Source organism: Magallana gigas, chromosome 4 (genome assembly GCF_963853765.1).
Source record: "Magallana gigas chromosome 4, xbMagGiga1.1, whole genome shotgun sequence".
NCBI classification, from domain to species: Eukaryota; Metazoa; Mollusca; class Bivalvia; order Ostreida; family Ostreidae; genus Magallana; species Magallana gigas.
Genome location: NC_088856.1, coordinates 40,605,344 through 40,626,646, shown reverse-complemented (window position 1 = coordinate 40,626,646; position 21,303 = coordinate 40,605,344). Strand labels below are relative to the sequence as shown.

Below are 21,303 nucleotides of genomic sequence, written 5' to 3'. Positions count from 1 at the left end.
AAACAGTATTGTATGTACAGATCACATAATTTTTTCAAGAGGGGGTCATTATTTATTTATTTTATTTCATTATTTTTTTTTTTTTGGGGGGGGGGGGAGATATTTAAATATTCGTTAATTCACTACATGTGTATGTTAAACTTTGAATTTTCCAAACGGAGTGGTGAAAATATTTTTTTTATAATTTTAATTAAAAAAAAAATCATCTGTTTATATATTATATTGGTGTCTTTTATTAATTTTCAATCTAAAGTTGAAAATGATTACATGACAAATAATTTGTCATGTAATCATTTTCAACTTTAGATTGAAAATTAATAAAAGACATTGGTAAAAGTGTAGCTTTTTTTTAGTTATCGCCAACCAAGGATAAAGATCCACGGTACCGGTGTTTTTCTATTCAGTTGATACCTAGCTAGCGAAGACGCTATAGCAGAAAACCTTGACTTTACATAATTATGAATACAATACAGTAATGATTGTATAACATTGTGTACAATGCGTATATGTCACTATATGCCATGTTTTAATAAAAAGGGGGTGTCCAAGAACTACATTAAGTAATTTACAATGTGAATTAACTACGCCTGATTTTTCTAGTGAGTAAAGGGTACCCCCTCCCTCAATCCCCTCTCTAGATCCGCGCATGCAAATTCGGGGGATTTTTCAGTTATATTTATAGACATTACCGATGTGAGAGTTGTTTCCCTTGAAGATCTTTGAGGGAAAAAATGGAGGACAAGTTACGCTTTCCAAAGTAGGCGATATTTTGTTAAAAATGAGCACATATCGTGCCACTGAGAATTATGTGTATAAAACAGACGAATGTATCGGGCGTGGTGCCACTGGCGATGTATACAAAGGTGTACACAAGGTAAACGCAGACATTAAATATTTCTACTTTCAGTTTCACTTGAAACTTAGTTAAACTCTGTTTTTAAGACATATTACATACTAGCCTTGTTCAGTTATCTTTAAAAGAATAAATACATGTATCTTCATTGTTTAATTTTTATTTATTGTACAACTATTTCAACGAATACTTTTTTTTTTAGAATTGTAAGTACTACTGTACAATACAATAAATAGAATTTAATTGTAAGCAATCGTTCACTGTATACATGGTATAGTGTATAGATAAATCAAACACAATTAAGCCTTTGATAGTTTCTCATGCTAGAAATTTCAAAAAAATAAGCTAATAGGTATGTACCTTTGTATTATGCTCTTAAAATCGTACATGTAGGCATTTGAATATGCATAGCCGAATCTAGTTTGGATGATTATTAGCCTTTTTTTTGGATTAATTTAACCAGTATGTTTTGTTACTTCCAGGTTACGGGGGAGCATTGTGCCCTCAAGCTCTGTGACTCGCGCTTCACCCAGCAGCTCCAGAGGGAGGTAGAGGCCATGCGCCAACTCCAGCACCCCAACATTACCAAGTTCTACCAACTGGAGTATGATGTGTGTATACTATAATGTACTTAAAGTTATTCTTAGAATATATCATGGGCATATACATGTATTTGATCAAGTAAACTGTTATGATAGACTTGAAGGACTATGTGCAGTATGGTCAAATATCTGCCACCAATTTCAACCAATTTTTAAATAGTATCGTATAAAAATAAAATCTTCACAAGTCATTGTATGGAGGATGCCTATAACGTTTATCTTGATTTTAGTCATCATTGCTCATTCACTGTTTATCTATGACGTCACCTAAATGACCTATTTCCCGCAAATTTGCAAACAAATGAAAATATTCTCATTTTTGCTCTTTATTTTGCATTCGGAAGTAGAGAGCGCAGGTCTGCTCAAGTGTGATTTTAACATATTTTTTTCTTCATATAGTTAATATACACATTATACTAAAAAATGGTACTTGAGCAAGCCTGCGCTCGATGTTTTCAAGTCGAAAAACCTTCGGAAAACACCCATATTTTGCTACAAAACATCAATTTATCAAAATAATGCAATCTTCATGACGTCACTTCTACATTATGACGTCACTGTGGTGATAACCTTTTACACCTTTATTTCCAATATGATTTTAACTATCTTTCACCTTATTTTTTAAAGCTCTTTCTAAAACTTTGATTTTGGGGGGAACAATGCATAAAACTGCACATAGTCCTTTCTATTGCACACATTTATTGAAATTAATGATGTGTATAAAACTAATTAAATAAATTAAAATTAATGATGTGTATGTAACTATGACCTTCTACACAGTAATATCATTTAGTTCTTTGAAAACAAAGACCCATCGTTATCAAATTCATTGGTTTTTTTCCAAAATAGAAGGAGAGTGCCAAACCAATCCTAGTGATGGAACTGTGTGAGAAAGGGAACCTGCTGGAGGTCCTAAGGGAGCCCAGCAATGCCTTTGGTCTCCTAGAGGAAGAGTACCTCAGATTCTTTAGTCATTTAGGTGTGTATGCATGGTACCAACTCATCTGTTTTTACATTGTAGAGTGCACTTACAAAGTGGCAAAACAAGCAGTTTTACTGTACACATTTTGTTAAAGACAATTTTATTAATAAGTAATACTAATTATTTTGTCATTAAAAAAGTCTAAAATCAACAGAATAACAGTAGTGAAAAAGCGCCCCTGTGAGGTCTATGATCAAAAATGTTTTTTCTTGAAAAATTAAACAAGGGAGAGAGGTGTGAAAAAAATAAATAAAAAAGGTCGCGTGAAGTTAGAAAATATTTCATCATTGTGTAGGATTAATCTGTGTTTGATTTTAGCTTTCTAGATACATCTAATTGTATCAAAGGTATGGCACTGAAAAGTGCATATATTTTATTTCAAAATGATATGAAAATTTGTATTATGTCTTATGTATATGTTCATTAGGCCAAAAAAGTTAATGATTAGGTTTTCATTCACTGCTGCATGGTTCCAAATCTTATAACACTATAATTCTTAAAAAAATCAGTAACTGTTGAAATTTTTGCAGTGTCTGGCATGAAGCACTTTCGTCAAAATGGATTCTCCCATCGCGATATAAAACCCAGAAACATCTTAGTGTGCATAACAGACGACGGCAGGTATGATACAAAATATTCCAAAAATATGGCTCTCTGATTTATTTGATGGTGATGCTAGAATAAAATTATGGAGATTTTCATATAATTTTTTTCACAAACAGTTATGTCTACAAACTTTCTGACTTCGGGACAGCTAAACCTCTCAAGGATGGAGATTTCTTCCAGTCTTTAGTCGGAACAGAAGAATACTTGGTAAATAAATTTTATGTCGATGATAGAGTTAAAAATTAAACTGCAATTTTCACTTGAAATCCATTTTCTTGTACACTTTATGACTACTTTATAAACAACAACAAGCAATGATCATGATTGGAACCATCACTTAAAAGTGTCTATAATAGACAAGTACTTGTACATCAATGCATGCCTTCTGCTTATTTTCTTTATTAGTATTATAGATGCAGAATAAAATGACGGATAAATAAATAAAAATTTCAGCATCCGGACATCTTCAAGGCGGCCTTCATTGAACGCCACAGACCGCGGGAGTTTGACATCTCTGTGGACTTGTGGAGTCTGGGAGCCACACTCTATCACACCGCCACTGGGAAGGTTCCATTTCAGCCATTCCATGGGCACGGGGACAAACATACCATGTAAGGTGTAATAATACCCTCACCCCCTCCCATACAATGATAGGCATAAAGAATACCCCCACTCCCCCATCCATACCGTATAGACTGACCATCACTAAGAAATACTTTTACCCCCACCCACACCTTTAGTAACTACCAATAGAAAATATACCCCACCCCTTACAATAACATGCCACATCTTAGAGTGACTCCATCCTAGCTATCACTCTCATCCCACATTATGCAATGTCCACCACTAAAAATATCATCAGCAATCTCCAAAGCTTTTGATAAGACAGCCATGATTGTTTTAGATTAATATCTGTAGTCAATGATTTAATTTTTTTTTCTGTAAATTTCCAGGTTTCAGATGATATCTCATAAAGATCCGGGAGTGATATCTGGTGAACAGACATCTGCCACTGGAGATATCATCTGGTCCAAAGAGTTGCCCAAAACCTGCAGGCTATCAAAGTAAGCCAATTTTTAAATAATAATGTAGTATTTGTGAGAGAGCAAGGACACTTTAATATGTACATGCACATGTATTCTTCCCTTATGAGAGTTAACATGGGGATCAAATAAAATCAGTCAATGTTCATGTTATTTTCTGAAAATCTGCATAAGAAGTCATAACGTGTTTGACTGATCATGCATTGTCAAGTGATTTAAAGTTATAAAGAGTAACTAACTTTATCCAATCAAAATGCATGTTATAACTCATAGGTACATGTAAATTTAGTTAGGTATCAAGTTAAAAACCCAACATCACTTGTCAAAGAAGGGTCGGTCAAACAATCTTAATTAAGACTCAAGTATTGTATACAGTGTTATTTCACAGGTTTTTTTTTTTCGCCCCGTGTAATTTTCACCCTTCTTCATTTGCAAACAATTTCCCCCCGTCTTGAATTCGCCCAGACACAGTTGTGTTTGGAGAGATATAATTGGAAACATTCGAATTTCCCCACTGACAACTTTGGCAAATGGGGCGAAAATGAAACGGACCAGGACGAATTTTATTCTGTATACACTACTGTGGAATCATTAGATTTCGTGGTGGCTCAGTTTTCGTGGAATTCGTTGGAACCTTTCATCCACGAATTAATAAATTAGGATAATAAAGTCATATTTCCTCTGTAGGTTTAAGAGAATACATGAAATTACGTCCCCACAAACCTGTAAAATTTTAGTAATCCACGAAAATTGGCCCCCACGAAAATTAATGATTCCACAATAAGTAGAATTGAAAACAATGAAAACAGTACATGTGTGGTTCAGCCTCAAACAATGTTTAATTTCATCTTCAAACAGTGTTTAACTTCATCCATAAACAGTGTATAATTTTATTCACACACAGATACCTCAGAGATACATTGACCGAGTTCTTGGTTCGTCTGCTGGAATGCCGTGTGCATCAGATGTGGACTTTCGATGGATTTTTGTAGCAGCTCATGATCTCTTACAGGAGCAGGGACCCTTTCTGTGTCATGAATTCAGAGCTATATGAGATCTATATGGACCTAACACACAGGTATATGCTGCCTTTAGGGAAAGTTTTATAAGATGTAAATTGTAAGGTTTTTGGTTCTACCCATTGTGATTGTTTTCAGAAAGTTTGTTCACTTTCTTTATTAAAAAAAGATCTTGAACTCATGACAAACGCATAACAAAGAATCACTTTTAAGTTAATGTTTTAGAAAATGATTAAATGAAATAAGATGATTTTTATTAAAAGTTTACTAGTGTAGACAAAACTAAAGCTGAACATATTGATCTCATGATCAGAGTCTGTGGTGTAAAATCATATTTTTCCAGTTTTACAATGTACTACAGTTACGAAAATGCTCTTGTATTATCATTGTCAACTATTTTAAGTTTTCTGTAAAGTATAAACAACAGTGCACCAATTATCATATAATTTATGTAATTCCAATAGGTATTTATTGAACCATGTATAGAAGTTAATGTAGAAATAAAACCCAATTGTGTCTAGCTTAGACATAAATCAATTTAACAGAATGATAGATATTGTATTCTAAAGGTTTTCTGAGTTACGGAGGTGCGATTAGGAACAGACCTACACCCACATCAAACTGATATGCTTCATGTTTCACAACAACGACCTCAAGGATTCTGTTTCTCTGGATGAGCCAGTGAGGTCCTACCCAGGAACCTCAGCGGAGGAGCCTATTGTGGTGTTACCTCTCAGAGAGGGAACCTCGCTCACTACGAGGAAACCAGTGGACTCTATAGTCAACCTAGCTAATGGTAATGTGTCCAAATTTGAAGACATTTACATTAAACTTTCTTTTTGCTTCAGTTCACTTTAAACCCATCTTTTGTCGTATTCTTAATCTCATTAAAACCCCAAGTATGAATTCGAAGAAATTTGATTGTTTTTAGGGCTTTTCGACTTTCGGTCGAAAAGAGCTATTGTTTTCGTTCTGTTTTATTAGGGCTTTTCGACTTTCGGTCGAAAAGACCTATTGTTATTCTTCTGTTTCTTATTAGGGCTTTTCGACCTTCGGTCGAAAAGACCTATTGTTATTCTGATGTTTCTTATTATTCTTTTTCTCGACAGAATTTCCGTCAGCGATTTTTTGAAAACGGAAAGACATATTTAAACAATAATGCAATAGTCTTATAGCAATTATTAATGACACGCGTATGTAAGGTTTTGGACTTCCGGTTCCGGCACTTCCGGTTTTGACAAGAGAAATACTAAGAAATCATTAAAACGCAATATCTTTATTATTTTTATAGTTAGAGCATTCAAGTTTAAGAATTAGATGCATCTTGTCTTGATGTACAAAATCATTAGCGTAGCCATTTCTCTATCTCTTACCGTTTTTGAGATATTTGTGCTCAAACTTGAGAGAAGGGGGGATGAAAAAGTAAAAAAATCAAAAAACCTTAAGAATTTTAAGAGACGCCTACACATTGTTCAAATAGAAGTATATAAGATATATTCCAAGTTTGAATAAAACATATTCAGTACTTCCGGTTTTATGAGCCTATGAAAAATTGTCTATGGGAGTTTCAATGTTAAACTAAAATTACGCGTCGTTCGTTTTCTCAAAAAGCTTTCAAGTTAACATTACAATATTTCAGATGTATAATGATACACACAATGCGCAGACCGGAAAAGTTTTTGGGTAGACAATTGGAGAAAATTTGGGATCTGCAGGAGCCAACGTACTAATCAGCCCTTTAGCTGTAACTTTTTTATTTCTCTTCCGATTTTAAAACTCTTTTCAGTTTTTTGTTCAGAATAAAGAGTACAGTCTTCAAATTATGGTCCGAGGGGCCACTTTTTGACTCCTTAAAGGGTTTTGAAGGCCCAAAGATCATCACGTTCAAATTTCAATTTTTTTTTAGTAAGAGTTATCTCGCTTTGCTGTAAGAATGTACAGCATAAATACTATAGGCATACCAAGTTTTGTGTCCGACAAATGAATACTTACTTCAATATGATTTTTTGAAAATATTCTTCTGGAAATTAGAAGTGTAGCTTCTTGTAAAGTTCTGGAGTTATCTTTCTTTTGACATTGCACTACTCATAAATTTCTATCTAAGCAACTGGTTATACCAAGGTGTTCAGAAAATTTGGAAATAGATTAGAGTTAAAAAAAATTTTGACAATTTAAATAAAAAGGGAAAACTGAGGCTGTCGAAAAGCCCTTACTTTTTGTTGAAGACAAAAACAGTTCTAGTTATTATTCTTATGCTCGACAGAATTTCCGTCAGCGATTTTTTGAAAACGCGAAAAAATTTTGAAACTATTATACAATAGTCTTACAGCATCTATGAGTGACACGCGTATGTAAGGTTTTGGACTTCCGGTTCCGGCACTTCCGGTTTTGACAAGGAAAATACTAAAAATTCATTGATGCACACTATCTTTATTATATTTATAGTTAGAGCATTCAAGTTTAAGAATTAGATGTATCTTGTCATGATGTACAAAATCATAAGCGTAGCCATTTCTCTATCTCTTACCGTTTTTGAGATATTAGGGCTCAAACTTGAGATAAGGGGGGATGAAACATAATTTTTTTAAAAAAAACCTTAGAAATTTTATAAGATGCCGAGACATTGTTCAGATAGAAGTATTCAAGATATATACCAAGTTTGAATAAAATATATTCAGTACTTCCGGTTTTATGAGCCTTTGAAAAATTGTCTATGGGAGTTTCAATGTTAAACTAAAATCACGCGTCGTTCGTTTTCTCAAAAAGTTTACAAGTTAACATTACAATATTTCAGATTTATAATGATACGCACAATGCACAGACCGGAAAAGTTTTTGGGTACACAATTCAAAAAAATTAGGGATCTGCAAGGGCCAACGTACAAAACAGCCCTTTAGCTGTAACTTTTTTTATTTCTTTTCCGATTTTAAAAACCTTTTCAGTTTATTGTTCAAAATGAAGAGTATAATCTTAAAATTATGGTCCAAGGGTCACTTTTTGAGTCCTTATAGGGGTAAGGAAGGCCCAAAGATCATCATCTGTTAAAATTTCAAAATGTTTTTAAGTAAGAGTTATCTCGCTTTGCTGTAAGAATGTAGAGAATAAATACTATAGACATACCAAGTTTTGTGTCCGTGGAATGCATGCTTCCTTCGATATGATTTTTTGAAAATATTCCTCTGGAAATTAGAAGTGTAGCTACCTGTAAAGTTCTGGAGTTATCTTTCTTTTTACATTGCACTACTCATAAGTTCCTATCTAAACAACTGGGGATACCAAGGCGTTTAAAACACTTGGAAATACATTAGAGAATATTTTGTTTGAACATTTAATTAAAAAGGGCTCATGGGGCTGTCGAAAAGCCCTTACTTTTTGTTGAAGACAAAAAAAGTTCTAGTTAGGGCTTTTCGACTTTCGGTCGAAAAGACCTATTGTTATTCTGATGTTTTATTATTATTATTATTATTATTAGGGCTTTTCGACTTTCGGTCGAAAAGACCTATTGTTATTCTGATGTTTTATTAGGGCTTTTCGACTTTCGGTCGAAAAGACCTATTGTTATTCTGATGTTTTATTAGGGCTTTTCGACTTTCGGTCGAAAAGACCTATTGTTTTTGTCTTTTTAGGGTCTTCCGTTTCCAACGGAAGACCCTCTTGTTATTCTATTGTTTCTTTTTATTATTATTAGGGTCTTCCGTTTCCAACGGAAGACCCTCTTGTTATTCTACGGTTTCTTTTTATTATTATTCTATATTTTTCCTCTGACATTTTTCGAGAGCTATAACTCAAAAACTATTTGGTCGATTTTCACCAAATGTACAGGACTGATAGAACATAAAACGTTCTTGCGAATATAAAATTTTGAGCTGATGATGTCACTTCCGGTTTGAGATTTTGAAGATTTTGTGAATTTTTAAGGACTATTTTGTCCACGAAACTCCTCCGAAACTAAATGGTATAGAAACGTGAAACTTTCAGGGAAATGTAGATGGATGTCTGTAGATGATCCTCTGTATTTGACATTGTGAAAAATGCGCACGGCGCCGAAGCTCGCCCGAGGTCAAAAATTGGCACCAAAATTTTTGGCAAAATTTTAACACGTTTTGCAAAATATCTTTTAATCTGTAGATAATTTGTTAAAACATGTAATGCAAAAGTTGTTAAGATTTACACGAGCTTTTGTTTTGTTTTAACAAAAAGGGCCTGGCCCCTATAATTAGGGGCCGGGAGGGCTCTAAACTCTTTTAATATTAATTCTTTACCGAGCAATAATTTGTCATTAATTATAGAAGCAAAAATATTTATTGTACAGCTGTTTATCTACAAAGTACCTTATTTTAAACATTTGTTACGTAATTAGGGGTTTCAAGGGGCCAGAAGACCAAAACTTTGATCATTAATATCTTGAAAAGGAGAAATATTTTGAAAGGCAATGTTGAACAAAAGTTGCTTAAAATAATGTTTTTTTTAGAAAATGGTACCTTAAAATTTATGGTTTGTGGCCCCAGTAAGGAGTTTAAGGGTCGGCCCCTAAAACACTGTTGTTCAGATATCTCCAAATCGGTCAACAATTTTTGAACACTTATTAAACAAAATATGTTTATATTAATAAGATCTTTTATTTAATATTAAGAAAAAGTGGCTGGCCCCTCAAATTAGGGGCCAAGAGCGCTCTAAAGCCTTTTTATAATAACTCTTTACTGAAAAATAATTTGTTATTAATTATAGAAGCAAAAATGTTCATTGTACAGCTGTTCATCTATACTGGACCATACTAAAGTCATATGTTACATAATTAGGAGTTTTAAGGGGCCAGAAGTCCAAAACTTTGATCAATATTATCTTAAAAAGGAGAAATATTTTGAAAAACATTGTATAACAAAAGTTGCTGAAAATAATGTTGTTTACAATGTGATACCTAAAAAAGTTTTGTTGGTGGCCCCAGTAAGGAGTTGAAGGGTCGGCCCCTAAAACACAGTTGTTCCGATATCTTTATAACGGTTAACAATTCGTGAACACTTGTTGAACAATATATGTTTATATTTGCAAGACCTTTAATTTGATACCAAAAAAAAGGGGGGCTGACCCCTCAAATTAGGGGCCAGAAGGGCTACTAAGTCTTTTCATAATAACTCTTTTCTGACCAATAATTTGATATTAATCATTAAGCAGCAAAGAAGCTTTTATTAAGCTTAATTTAAAACTGAAACCCGTTTTAAATCGGACGATGAATTAAAGAGAAATTGGGGTTTAAAAATTGAGTTTTCCGGAAATGTTGATGCCGCGCACTTGGTTTAAAGAATAGTGCAAAATTCACACTGAAAGTAACTTCTACTGAAAACGATTCGTACTGATCATAAAACTTGATAAGAAAGCATAAAAGTATATGCATATGGTAGAGTTTGCAACGCTAAATAGAAAACTGCAATTCGTTTTAAAATCGTATCATGTATTGCAGAGATATCGGGGTCTAAATATAGATTTTTCCGGAAATTTTGATTCCGCGTTATTGGTTTAAAAAATAGTGCAAACTTCTCACTGAAAGTAACTCCTGCTGAAAACAATTCGTATATGTCATTAAACCGAAATCCTTTTTTTTAAATGTTAATCAGAGTGTTTATCGAAACGATTTCCTTACTTCGATCGATAATTACGTTGTTAGTTTCTGTTAGTCTTATAAGTTTTAATCGAAATAATTATCGTACAATCCCCCATGTCAACTCGCCATGTTTTGACTGCGAACAACAGCTGATAGCGGTGTGTCAACATTTTTAAAAGAAGCATTGCCTGCAAGACGTCGATAGTGGAAATTTCAGCTCAGCTAACATATGACAGATTATTAAGGTATGTTTCAATATAGGATATGTCGTATTGACTTTTTCTTTTCAAAGTATTTGCACTTTTCAATCTAATCCGAGATTCCTCTGACTCTGACCTCTGCTTTTGACGTGCGGCACAATTTAAAAGCGGGCGTTAGAGTCAGAGGAATCTCGGAATATTATCTGTCCAGTGTATTTTCACGTGTATGTTTTGCACACCACTCTAATTTCTATTTATTATGTATATGCATGTCTTATTTTGTATTGCACAACACTCCACACACTGTAAAACAGTGCAATTAAAAGGGGTTGGGGTCCTAAAGTACAAAAGATTAGAATGTTGTAATTAGAGTACATGTTTGCATGATGATAACTAAGCCCTAAATATTTGAATATACCAGATCTTTTCCATATCGCCTTCACTTAATTAATGAATTAAAAAACTCAGACAGGCTTGTGCTTAATTAAAAAATATATTTGACATTGTAGATATTTAATCTAATTAAACTGAGACCTTTCGTCTGGCTCTTCGTCATATGTGGTTATCGTCTGTGAAAGAGCATGTAAAACAGAGTGCAAGATGAAAAGAACTTCAAGTTCAGACTTTAGGTTAATGTTACCTGATATTTATAAAATATTCTTCTCAAGATTTTATTATTTCACAGAAGCATTGTATTTTTTTAAGATTAGTTTACCGGTATCTTTTATATATATTGAATTTCATTGATTCATTTTAGGTAAACTTTACATGCATAACACATCTAAACATTTTTTACGGTAAGACAAATGTATGTAATAATTTTTACTGCATGTGCCTCAACAAAAACCCACTAGAATTCATTTAATAAGAAATGCATGGTATAGCAGAAAATTATACTTTGACGATGTTCGGATGAAATACTGTAAGTCGTTTAATTCCTCGGTGTTAAAATTTCACGATTTCTACTAAAGTACCAATTGTGATGGTTTTAATTTCACGGTGCTTAAAAATTCAATTGATCAGAATATAAGCATTTAAACGTTTTTTAAAACTCATGATACTATTCTTGCTGGGTCCTTTAATTTTGCAAGAAAATATTAAATCGCAAACGTAGTGAAATTTAGACCATCGTGATTTTTTGCCAATCTACAATATTCCTTTGTAGTTTACGAATTGAAAAATTGACTGTTGCACTATAAGAAAAAAAACTCTCTCTCTCTCTCTCTCTCTCTCTCTCTCTCTCTCTCTCTCTCTCTCTCTCTCTCTCTCTTCTTCTCTCTGTCTCTCTCAATTTGATATATGTCTATGCCTAAGAAATTTTTTAAATGGTATATCAAGACTTGATATGCAATTTTTTTTTTTTGTAGTGACTAAATGATAATGTCATGTATCGGGATATGTCATACAAATTACACTGCATGGTCAGTGTATTTTTTCAGAAATACTATGAATATGTTAATATAAACACATCTATTATTAGTACATGTATGTTAACACAGCTTATTGATTTTTTTTTAATTTCAGCTCTTGAGGATAACCTGTCACCTCTACCCACATGCATATTCCTTGTGTTCTACAGACTATTTAATACCGGTAATTCAAATTAAATCGGATAATTCATGAACAGTTACTGTAATGGAACTCTAAGTTAAGCATCATGCCTTGTTGTGGTTTGTGTTTGATAAGAAATTATAACAAACAAAATTAAGGCTGTTTATTAGTGTTTAAAGTAATTTACAATTGTTAGCTGTGAAAATTTGTTTTCAATAAAAGTATGCAATTAAGTTTCCTTTATTTTGTTTTTTATAATTTTATAATGATCAATATTTAGATGTGTTTATAATTTAAAAATCACCTCACTCTTTCCGGTCCAACTGTCACCATTAAGATTACATGAAGGATATGTGAATGTAAATTTGACCTTCAAATAACATCTGCCATGATAATTACTTTTGAAATGAATAAGAAACAACGAATTCTTACCTTTTAATGTATACATGCATACAAATGTAGGAAAACTTGTAGTAAAATTTGATCATTTTTCATGGAAGTCTCCCTTGTCTCCAGCTACCCAGGTGTGTTTGAATTTAACTTTAATATAAGGCAGATGTTGAACTTGTAGGTCTTACTGTTTTAGCATAGTTGAAAGGAGACCAGAATAGATTAAATATTCACTTAATATGATTGTTAGCTTACTTTTTTTAATGGAGAAAAGAATTCACATGCAGGAATACATGTCTATTTGTTAATTATAATGATAATTCAATAAACAAAAAAAAAAAAGATCAAAATTTAGTATCATTGATGACTATTTTCAAATATGTGTGAAAATTGCCACAAGTTTCATAAAATTAGGTAAAAAATTTCAAACAATGACTTTTTATGAAAATCAAAAGATTGGGGGGGGGGTATACAGTGTACATGTAAGGGCATTTCTAAGTGATGTGATGCTTTTATCATGATAATATCATGTAGATTTATGTTGTATTGAGAAAGGTTTCTTATTGAAGGAGGTTGATAAACAATTGACCTCTAAAAGGTTAGCCAAAGATGTTTTATAATGGAGAACCCAATAAGGCTGTGTTGAATAGAGGAAAGTTGAAATGGAGGGTTCACTTCAATGGCCAGATTTTTCTTAAACTGCAATGGAATTGGGACTTTTTGGTATACTTTTTCTCAGAATTGCATTAGCTTTCTAAGTCTAAGACAAAACATCTTTTCATTAAACGATAATGTACTAAGTTAAAGGGAGCAAGGGACAGTTTCGAAAAAAGTGCCTGTTAATAATTTTGTAAAATTGAGATTTGCTGTACTTGAAGGCTTATGAGTGTTGTAATGATTCATAAAATGAATTTTAATGATTATCTTTAGTTAGAGGGGTGTCTCCTGTTTGAATTAGTATGCAATATGAAGACTCTTAATGTTAAGTGCATGAAAAGCAGGAGTAAATTTTGAAACTTGCGGCTATGACTGTTGTGTTGACTGCACAGTGATATTGCAGGTTATATAACTCGGAATGTAGGTGGATTGGACATTATATACCTTTTTACTGGCTATGAGAATGTAGCAAGTTAATTTTCCACCAAGACAGCAACTATATCATGAGGCCAAGCCGAGAGAAATAGTTGCTGTCGAGGGGGATAATAATCTTGCTATTGTCCAAATAGTAAATATGTATTTTATTATCGAAAAAAAACTTTATTTGTCGCAATGCAGAATTTTTTCTATGATAAACAACTCAGAGTTATCGGACTAAGAATTTAATGCAGCGATCGGATTACATCAGAGGTGTTCTGAGTTTGTAAATGAGAGAAATTGAATAAATGCTGCTGGTGAACGGTTTTGATGACTATTCACCGATAGCAGATAGCACGAAAACTATTTCATAGTTAGATAGAAAGGCATATTTATCTGCCCGATCTCTGTCAAGATTACTTATCCGGAGCATAGATTCTCTCCCTTTGGCTCAATCTGGTTCATACTCATCCACAGAGTGCCTTTGGGTAAAGGGTTTGCAGTGATCTTGAACCATATTTATAGGCATAAGATTAAGGTAATCGCAGAGTTATGTATTAAATTCTTGTCTTATTATATTTTTTCCAACTCAAATATTTTAAAAACGCTTGCATCGATTGCTTTAAAATTTACAGATTTTATGGGTATTTAAAAGATCTCTGATTTGAAAAAAATTATTTAATGACGTCATCACATTCGTCACATTTTGACGTTTTTCACGTTTTAAAAAGTGATTTTGTCCGGATCTTTTCTCATTTTTTGTAAAAGATAAAGCTATGACATTAACAGAGAAGATAGAACTATCGTTTTACTTCGGACACGAAATTAAAATCCGTTTTTAAATCAGACGATGCATTAAATAGATATAGGGGTTTAAAATTGATTTTTTTCGGAAATTTTGATTCCGCGTTCTTGGTTTAAAAAATAGCGTAAAATTCAACCCATACCAAAAATAATTTGATTTATGTTAAGTCATACTTTGACACATTCGGAATTTTTTGTTAAGTCGTTCTTGGAATCGTAAAGGTTTTTGTTAATTCCCACATAGAATCATTAAGTCGTACCAAGAATTACTCATTTTTTTATCTTTTTGTTTAAGTTGCTCTTGTTATTGATTTAAAAACTCTGCTTCTTGCAGGAACATCAAGCTTTACTCTCGACATAAACGGAAGACCCACTCGTTGCTTTGCAACGAGCTTTGCTCTAGTTATTATTAGGGTCTTCCGTTTCCAACGGAAGACCCTCTTGTTATTCTATTGTATCTTTTTATTATTAGGGTCTTCCGTTTTCAACGGAAGACCCTCTTGTTATTCTATTGTTTCTTTTTCATTATTATTATTTTTCTTTTTCTTTATTTTTCTGACTTTTTCAAAGCTTAATATCTCAAAAAGTTTTCAACAGATTTACATGAAACTTTCAGGGATTATGAAGCATTATTGTGCCTCAAAGTTCTAAAATTTTCAACTACAACGTCACTTCCGTTTTTACGTTACGTCAATTTTTAAATTTTAAAAAAGTAATTTTGTCCAGGGCGTTTTTCAAAAACGGTTCAAGATAAAGACTTGGAATTTTCAGTGTTAAAGCCATGATCGTTTTTATTTGGACATAAGACTAGAAATTAGTTTCCGTCACTTCCGGTCTAAACCGGAAGTGTTTTAAAATTTTCGAATTTTCGAATTTTTCGTTTTAATTTAAAATGTTTACGAGGTTTGTAGAGTTTGTTATGCTGAACACGAATCTGAAATCCGTTTGAAAATCGGACGATGCATTACAGAGATATCGGGGGTTAAAAATTGATTTTTCCGGAAATTTTGATTCCGCGTCCTTGGTTTAAAAAATAGCGTAATGTTCAAAGTAAAATTAACTCGTACCAAAAATAATCGCTAAGTCGTACTTGAACACATTCGGATTTTTTTGTTAAGTCGTTCTTGAAATCAGAAAGGTTTTTGTTAAGTCGTACGTAAAATCATTCGTATTTTGTTAAGTCGTACCAGGAATAATTCGATTTTTTTCATCTTTTTATTTTAGTTACTCTTGTTATTGGTTTAAGGGCTCTGCTTCATACAGGAACTTCCAGCTTTACTTCCGATATTAACGGAAGACCCACTCGTTGCTTTGCAACGAGCTTTGCTCTAGTTATTATTATTCTTTTTCTTTATTTTTCTGACTTTTTTAAAGCTTAATATCTCAAAAAGTTTTCAACAGATTTACATGAAACTTTCAAGGATTATGGAGCATCATCGTCCCTAAAGGATGGTAAATTTTCAACTACAACGTCACTTCCTTTTCTACGTTACGTCAATTTTTAAATTTTAAAAAAGTGATTTTGTCCAGGGCGTTTTACAAAAACGCTTCAAGATAGAGACTTGGAATTTTCTGTGTTGAAGCATTGATCGTTTTTATTTGGACATAAGGCTGGAATTTATTTTCCGTCACTTCCGGTCCAAACCGAAAGTGTTTTAAAATTTTCGAATTTTCGAATTTTTCGTTTTAATTCCAAATGTTTACGAGGTTTGTAGAGTTGGTCATGCTGAATACGAAACTGAAATCCGTTTGAAAATCGGACGATGCATTACAGAGATATCGGGGTTTAAAAATTGATTTTTCTGGAAATTTTTATTCCGCGTCCTTGGTTTAAAAAATAGCATAATGTTAATAGTAAAATTAACTCGTACCAAAAATAATTGTTAAGTCGTACTTAAACACATTCGGATTTTTTTTGTTAAGTTGTTCTTAAAATCAAGAAGGTTTTTGTTAAGTCGTACTTAAAATCATTCGGATTTTGTTAAGTCGTACCAGGAATAATTCGATTTTTTCATCTTTTTATTTTATTTTCTCTTGTTATTGGTTTAAGAGCTCTGCTTCTTACAGGAACTTCCAGCTTTACTTCCGACATTAACGGGAGACCCACTCGTTGCTTTGCAACGAGCTTTGCTCTAGTTATTATTATTATTCTTTTTCTTTATTTTTCTGACTTTTTTAAAGCTCAATATCTCAAAAAGTTTTCAACGGATTTACATGAAACTTTCAGGGATTATAAAGGATCATCGTCCCTTAAAGATGTTAAATTTTTAATTACAACGTCACTTCCGTTTTTACGTTACGTCAATTTTTAAATTTTAAAAAAGTGATTTTGTCCAGGGCGTTTTTCAAAAACGCTTTAAGATAGAGACTTGGAATTTTCTGTGTTGAAGCATTGATCGTTTTTATTTGGACATAAGGCTGGAATTTGGTTTCCGTCACTTCCGGTCTAAACCGGAAGTGTTTTAAAATTTTCGAATTTTCGAATTTTTCGTTTCAATTTCAAATGTTTATGAGGTTTGTAGAGTTGGTCATGCTGAATACAAAACTGAAATCCGTTTGAAAATCGGACGATGCATTACAGAGATATCGGGGTTTAAAAATTGATTTTTCCGGAAATTTTGATTCCGCGTCCTTGGTTTGAAAAATAGCGTAATGTTCAAAGTAAAATTAACTCGTACCAAAAATAATTGTTAAGTCGTACCTGAACACATTCGGATTTTTTTTGTTCAGTCGTTCTTAAAATCGGAAAGGTTTTTGTTAAGTCGTACTTAAAATCATTCGTATTTTGTCAAGTCGTACCAGGAATATTCGATTTTTTTTCATCTTTTTATTTTAGTTACTCTTGTTATTGTTTTAAGAGCTCTGCTTCTTACAGGAACTTCAAGCTTTACTTTCGACATTAACGGAAGACCCACTCGTTGCTTTGCAACGAGCTTTGCTCTAGTTATTATTCTTTTTCTTTATTTTTCTGACTTTTTTAAAGCTTAATTTCTCAAAAAGTTTTCAACAGATTTACATGAAACTTTCAGGGATTATGTACCATTATCGTCCCTAAAAGATGTTAAATTTTCAACTACAACGTCACTTCCGTTTCAACGTTACGTCAATTTTTATATTTTAAAAACGTGATTTTGTCCAGGGCGTTTTTCAAAAATGCTTCAAGATAGAGACTTGGAATTTTTAGTGTTGAAGCATTGATCGTTTTTATTCGGACATAAGGCTGGAATTTAGTTTCCGTCACTTCCGGTCTAAACCGGAAGTGTTTTAAAATTTTCGAATTTTCGAATTTTTCGTTTTAATTTTAAATGTTAACGAGGTTTGTAGAGTTGTTCATGCTGAATACGAAACTGAAATCCGTTTGAAAATCGGACGATGCATTACAGAGATATCGGCGTTTAAATATTGATTTTTCCGGAAATTTTGTTTCCGCGTCCTTGGTTTAAAAAATATCGTAATGTTAATAGTAAAATTAACTCGTACCAAAAATAATGGTTAAGTCTTACTTAGACACATTCGGATTTTTTTTGTTAAGTTGTTCTTAAAATCAAGAAGGTTTTTGTTAAGTCGTACTTAAAATCATTCGGATTTTGTTAAGTCGTACCAGGAATAATTCGATTTTTTCATCTTTTTATTTTACTTTCTCTTGTTACTGGTTTAAGAGCTCTGTTATTTAGAAAACAAGTCTTGATATGCGAACCTCAAATATACAGCAAAAATACAACCGCAGACGGGATTGGATTAGGACAAGTATGTGTATCAACGGAATATTTAGAAAGATGTCCAGGGACTGAAAATCATGTATGTTCATCTAGATGTAAACTGTGGGTCTGCTACACTTGCCATAGAAAACTTCTATCTGGTACTATGCCTGGCGAATGTTTTATGAATAAATTAGAAAACGTAGAGGTACCAGACGTTTTAAGAGAATTAAACTCGGTTGAGCGTCACCTTGTCTCTAGAATCATTCCATTCAAGAAAATGATGGCTTTACCTAAAGGAGGTCAGTTTGGTGTTCAAGGGCCCGTTGTTTGTGTACCTAGCAATGTTTCAGAGACTGTAGAATCACTGCCACGACCTGGAAATGAAAACCAATTAATTCAAGTCAAATTAAAAAGAAAACTTGCTTACAAAGGTCATTGTGATTTCAAGTTCATAAACACTCAAAAGGTCAGAAGAGCAATTGAGTATTTATGTAAAACAAATAAATATTACAAAGACCTTAAATTTGATGAGACCTGGGAAAACCCCATTGAAATGTCTACTGCTGACAATGACGACTCTGATGAGGAACATGTTCACGAGAAAGAAATGTGCGAAACTGTTGATGATGAAATAAATCATGCATTGCCACATGATACTTGTCTCCAGCCAGTTGATTTAGGTCAAGAGGTTCTTGATCAATATTTCGATCAAATATTTTGTTTTGCACCTTGTGAAAAAAATAATCCAATTAGCATTTTAACAGAAAAAGGAATAGACACAAAGTGCTTTCCATGTCACTTTCCTACAGGTGAGAATATATTTGACGATGAAAGAGATGTCCGTTTAACATTGTCCAGATACCTTTTGAACAGATTGCTGAATGTTGATCCTAGATATGCAAATGATACCGATTTCATTTTCTTTTCCCAGTATTTGACAGAATTGCAACAAGTGGTATCAAACGTTTCAATAGCATTAAGAAAGACACCAGAGAAAGGTTTTGATGGAAGTAAGTTAACTTTGAAGTCATTGAAAAACAAAGACTCTCTGCAAGAGATTTTTAAATCAGATGACGGATACAAATTTCTAAAACCGATTCGAGGGACTCCCCCATATTGGCAGACAACACAAAAGGATCTTTTTGCAATGATTAGACAACTTGGTCTTCCAACATGGTTTTGTTCCTTCTCTGCTGCTGAAATGAGATGGCCAGAAATATTTGAAGCTATCTTAAAACAGCAAAACGACTTAAGAAATGTTGAAGACCTGACGCTGTCTGAGAAATGGGAAATTCTTAAAAAGAATCCAATAACTGTTTCGCGAATGTTTGATAATCGGTTTCAAACTTTTCTCAAGAAAGTGATCTTATCAAATGCAAATCCTATCGGAAAAGTAAAAGATTACTTTTATCGAGTTGAATTCCAACAAAGAGGATCTCCACATACACATTGTCTATTCTGGATTGAAGATGCGCCTAAATTACATACAGATGCTGATTGTGAAGTAGCTGACTTTATTGATACTTATGTTACTTGTGAAATTCCTTGTGAAGATGATGAAAGATTTGAAATTGTTAAGAGCGTTCAAACACACAGCAAGTCGCATTCGAAGTCATGTAAAAAGGGTTCAAAAGAATGTAGATTCAATTTTCCACGACCACCGTCAGAAAAAACTTTTGTGTGTCATCCTCAACAGGAAAATATCAAGACTGTCGATTTGAATATGTCAGAAGAAGACTACAATAAAATTATTCGTCACAATATCGAAGAGACCAACCGAAAAGATAGATCGAAAGAATTGTTATCAAGGATTTGGAATTATATTAAAGAAAATGACTCAAAAGAGATGGTTGCTGAAGAACTATTCCATACATTAGGTATTACTCAAGAACAGTTTGAAGAGGCTAACAACTATCTAACAAAGTCGACTTGTGTTGTCCTTAAACGAAATCCTAAAGAATCGTGGATCAATCAGTATAACCCAAAGCTACTCTCCTGTTGGAATGCAAATATGGACATTCAGTATATAACTGATGCATATGCATGCGTGGTCTATATAGTATCTTACATTTCAAAAGCAGAAAGAGAAATGAGTCAAATTTTGGATTGCACCCAAAGAGAAGCAAGAGATGGTAATCATGAAGCAAAAACTGCCATGAAGAAACTTGGAGCCGCATATTTACATCATAGAGAAGTCAGTGCACAAGAAGCTGCTTTCAGAGTTTGCAGTTTGCAGTTAAAAGGATGTTCAAGAAAAGTTCAGTTTATACCTATAGGTGAAAATCCGATTCGTATGAGTCTACCTTTAAAAGTTTTGGAAAAGAAATCAGATGCAGATGAAGGAATTTGGATGTCAAGCCTCACTGAGAAGTACATTGCAAGACCCGTCTCTAATGAATTTGATAGTATGTGCTTAGCTGCATTCTGCTCTGAGTATAGAGTTTTAGCTTCATCGCAGGTATCAAAAAATCCAAGAAGCCCCATTCATTTATTGCAGAAGAACTTGGGTTACATTCAGAAAAGAACATTAACTGAAAAAGCTGTCATACGATACCCCCGATTTTCACCGGATAAATCCGCTGAGAAATATTATTTCAGTATTTTGCAATTATTTTGTCCTCACAGATCAATCGAAGAATTGAAATCAAGAAATAGCTACGAGGAATTTTATAACTATCCAGGTGTTAAAGAAATTGTTGAAAGAAACCGGAGTTCATTTGAAAAGGATATAGATGCCTTAGAAAAGGCTGAAGAAACTCTTGAAAATGGTGGTATTCGAGAAAATGCATGGTCACAGATTTGTCCAGAAGCAGAAGTTGATAGGCTTGAATGTATAATTGAGAAAGAAGCTCAAGAAACCGACGATAATGAATTAGAAC

The 21,303-nt window shown here is 33.1% G+C and overlaps 1 protein-coding gene across 3 annotated transcripts in view; it reads left to right on the top strand.

Moving 5' to 3' along the window:
* Positions 1 to 696: 696 nt before the first annotated feature.
* The window catches only part of LOC105347601 (inhibitor of nuclear factor kappa-B kinase subunit epsilon), a 384,423-nt gene continuing 363,816 nt past the window's right edge, over positions 697 to 21,303 (top strand). The window contains exons 1-7 of one of the 3 annotated variants that reach the window (XM_066082439.1): positions 697 to 874; positions 1,336 to 1,464; positions 2,305 to 2,434; positions 2,968 to 3,058; positions 3,160 to 3,250; positions 3,497 to 3,654; positions 3,997 to 4,107. In XM_066082439.1, coding sequence (XP_065938511.1) covers positions 779 to 874; positions 1,336 to 1,464; positions 2,305 to 2,434; positions 2,968 to 3,058; positions 3,160 to 3,250; positions 3,497 to 3,654; positions 3,997 to 4,107 — 806 coding nt within the window. In that variant the 5' untranslated portion in view covers positions 697 to 778. The remainder of the gene's footprint in view (positions 875 to 1,335; positions 1,465 to 2,304; positions 2,435 to 2,967; positions 3,059 to 3,159; positions 3,251 to 3,496; positions 3,655 to 3,996; positions 4,108 to 21,303) is intronic. The other 2 variants (XM_066082437.1, XM_066082440.1) reach the window with 2 other exon arrangements.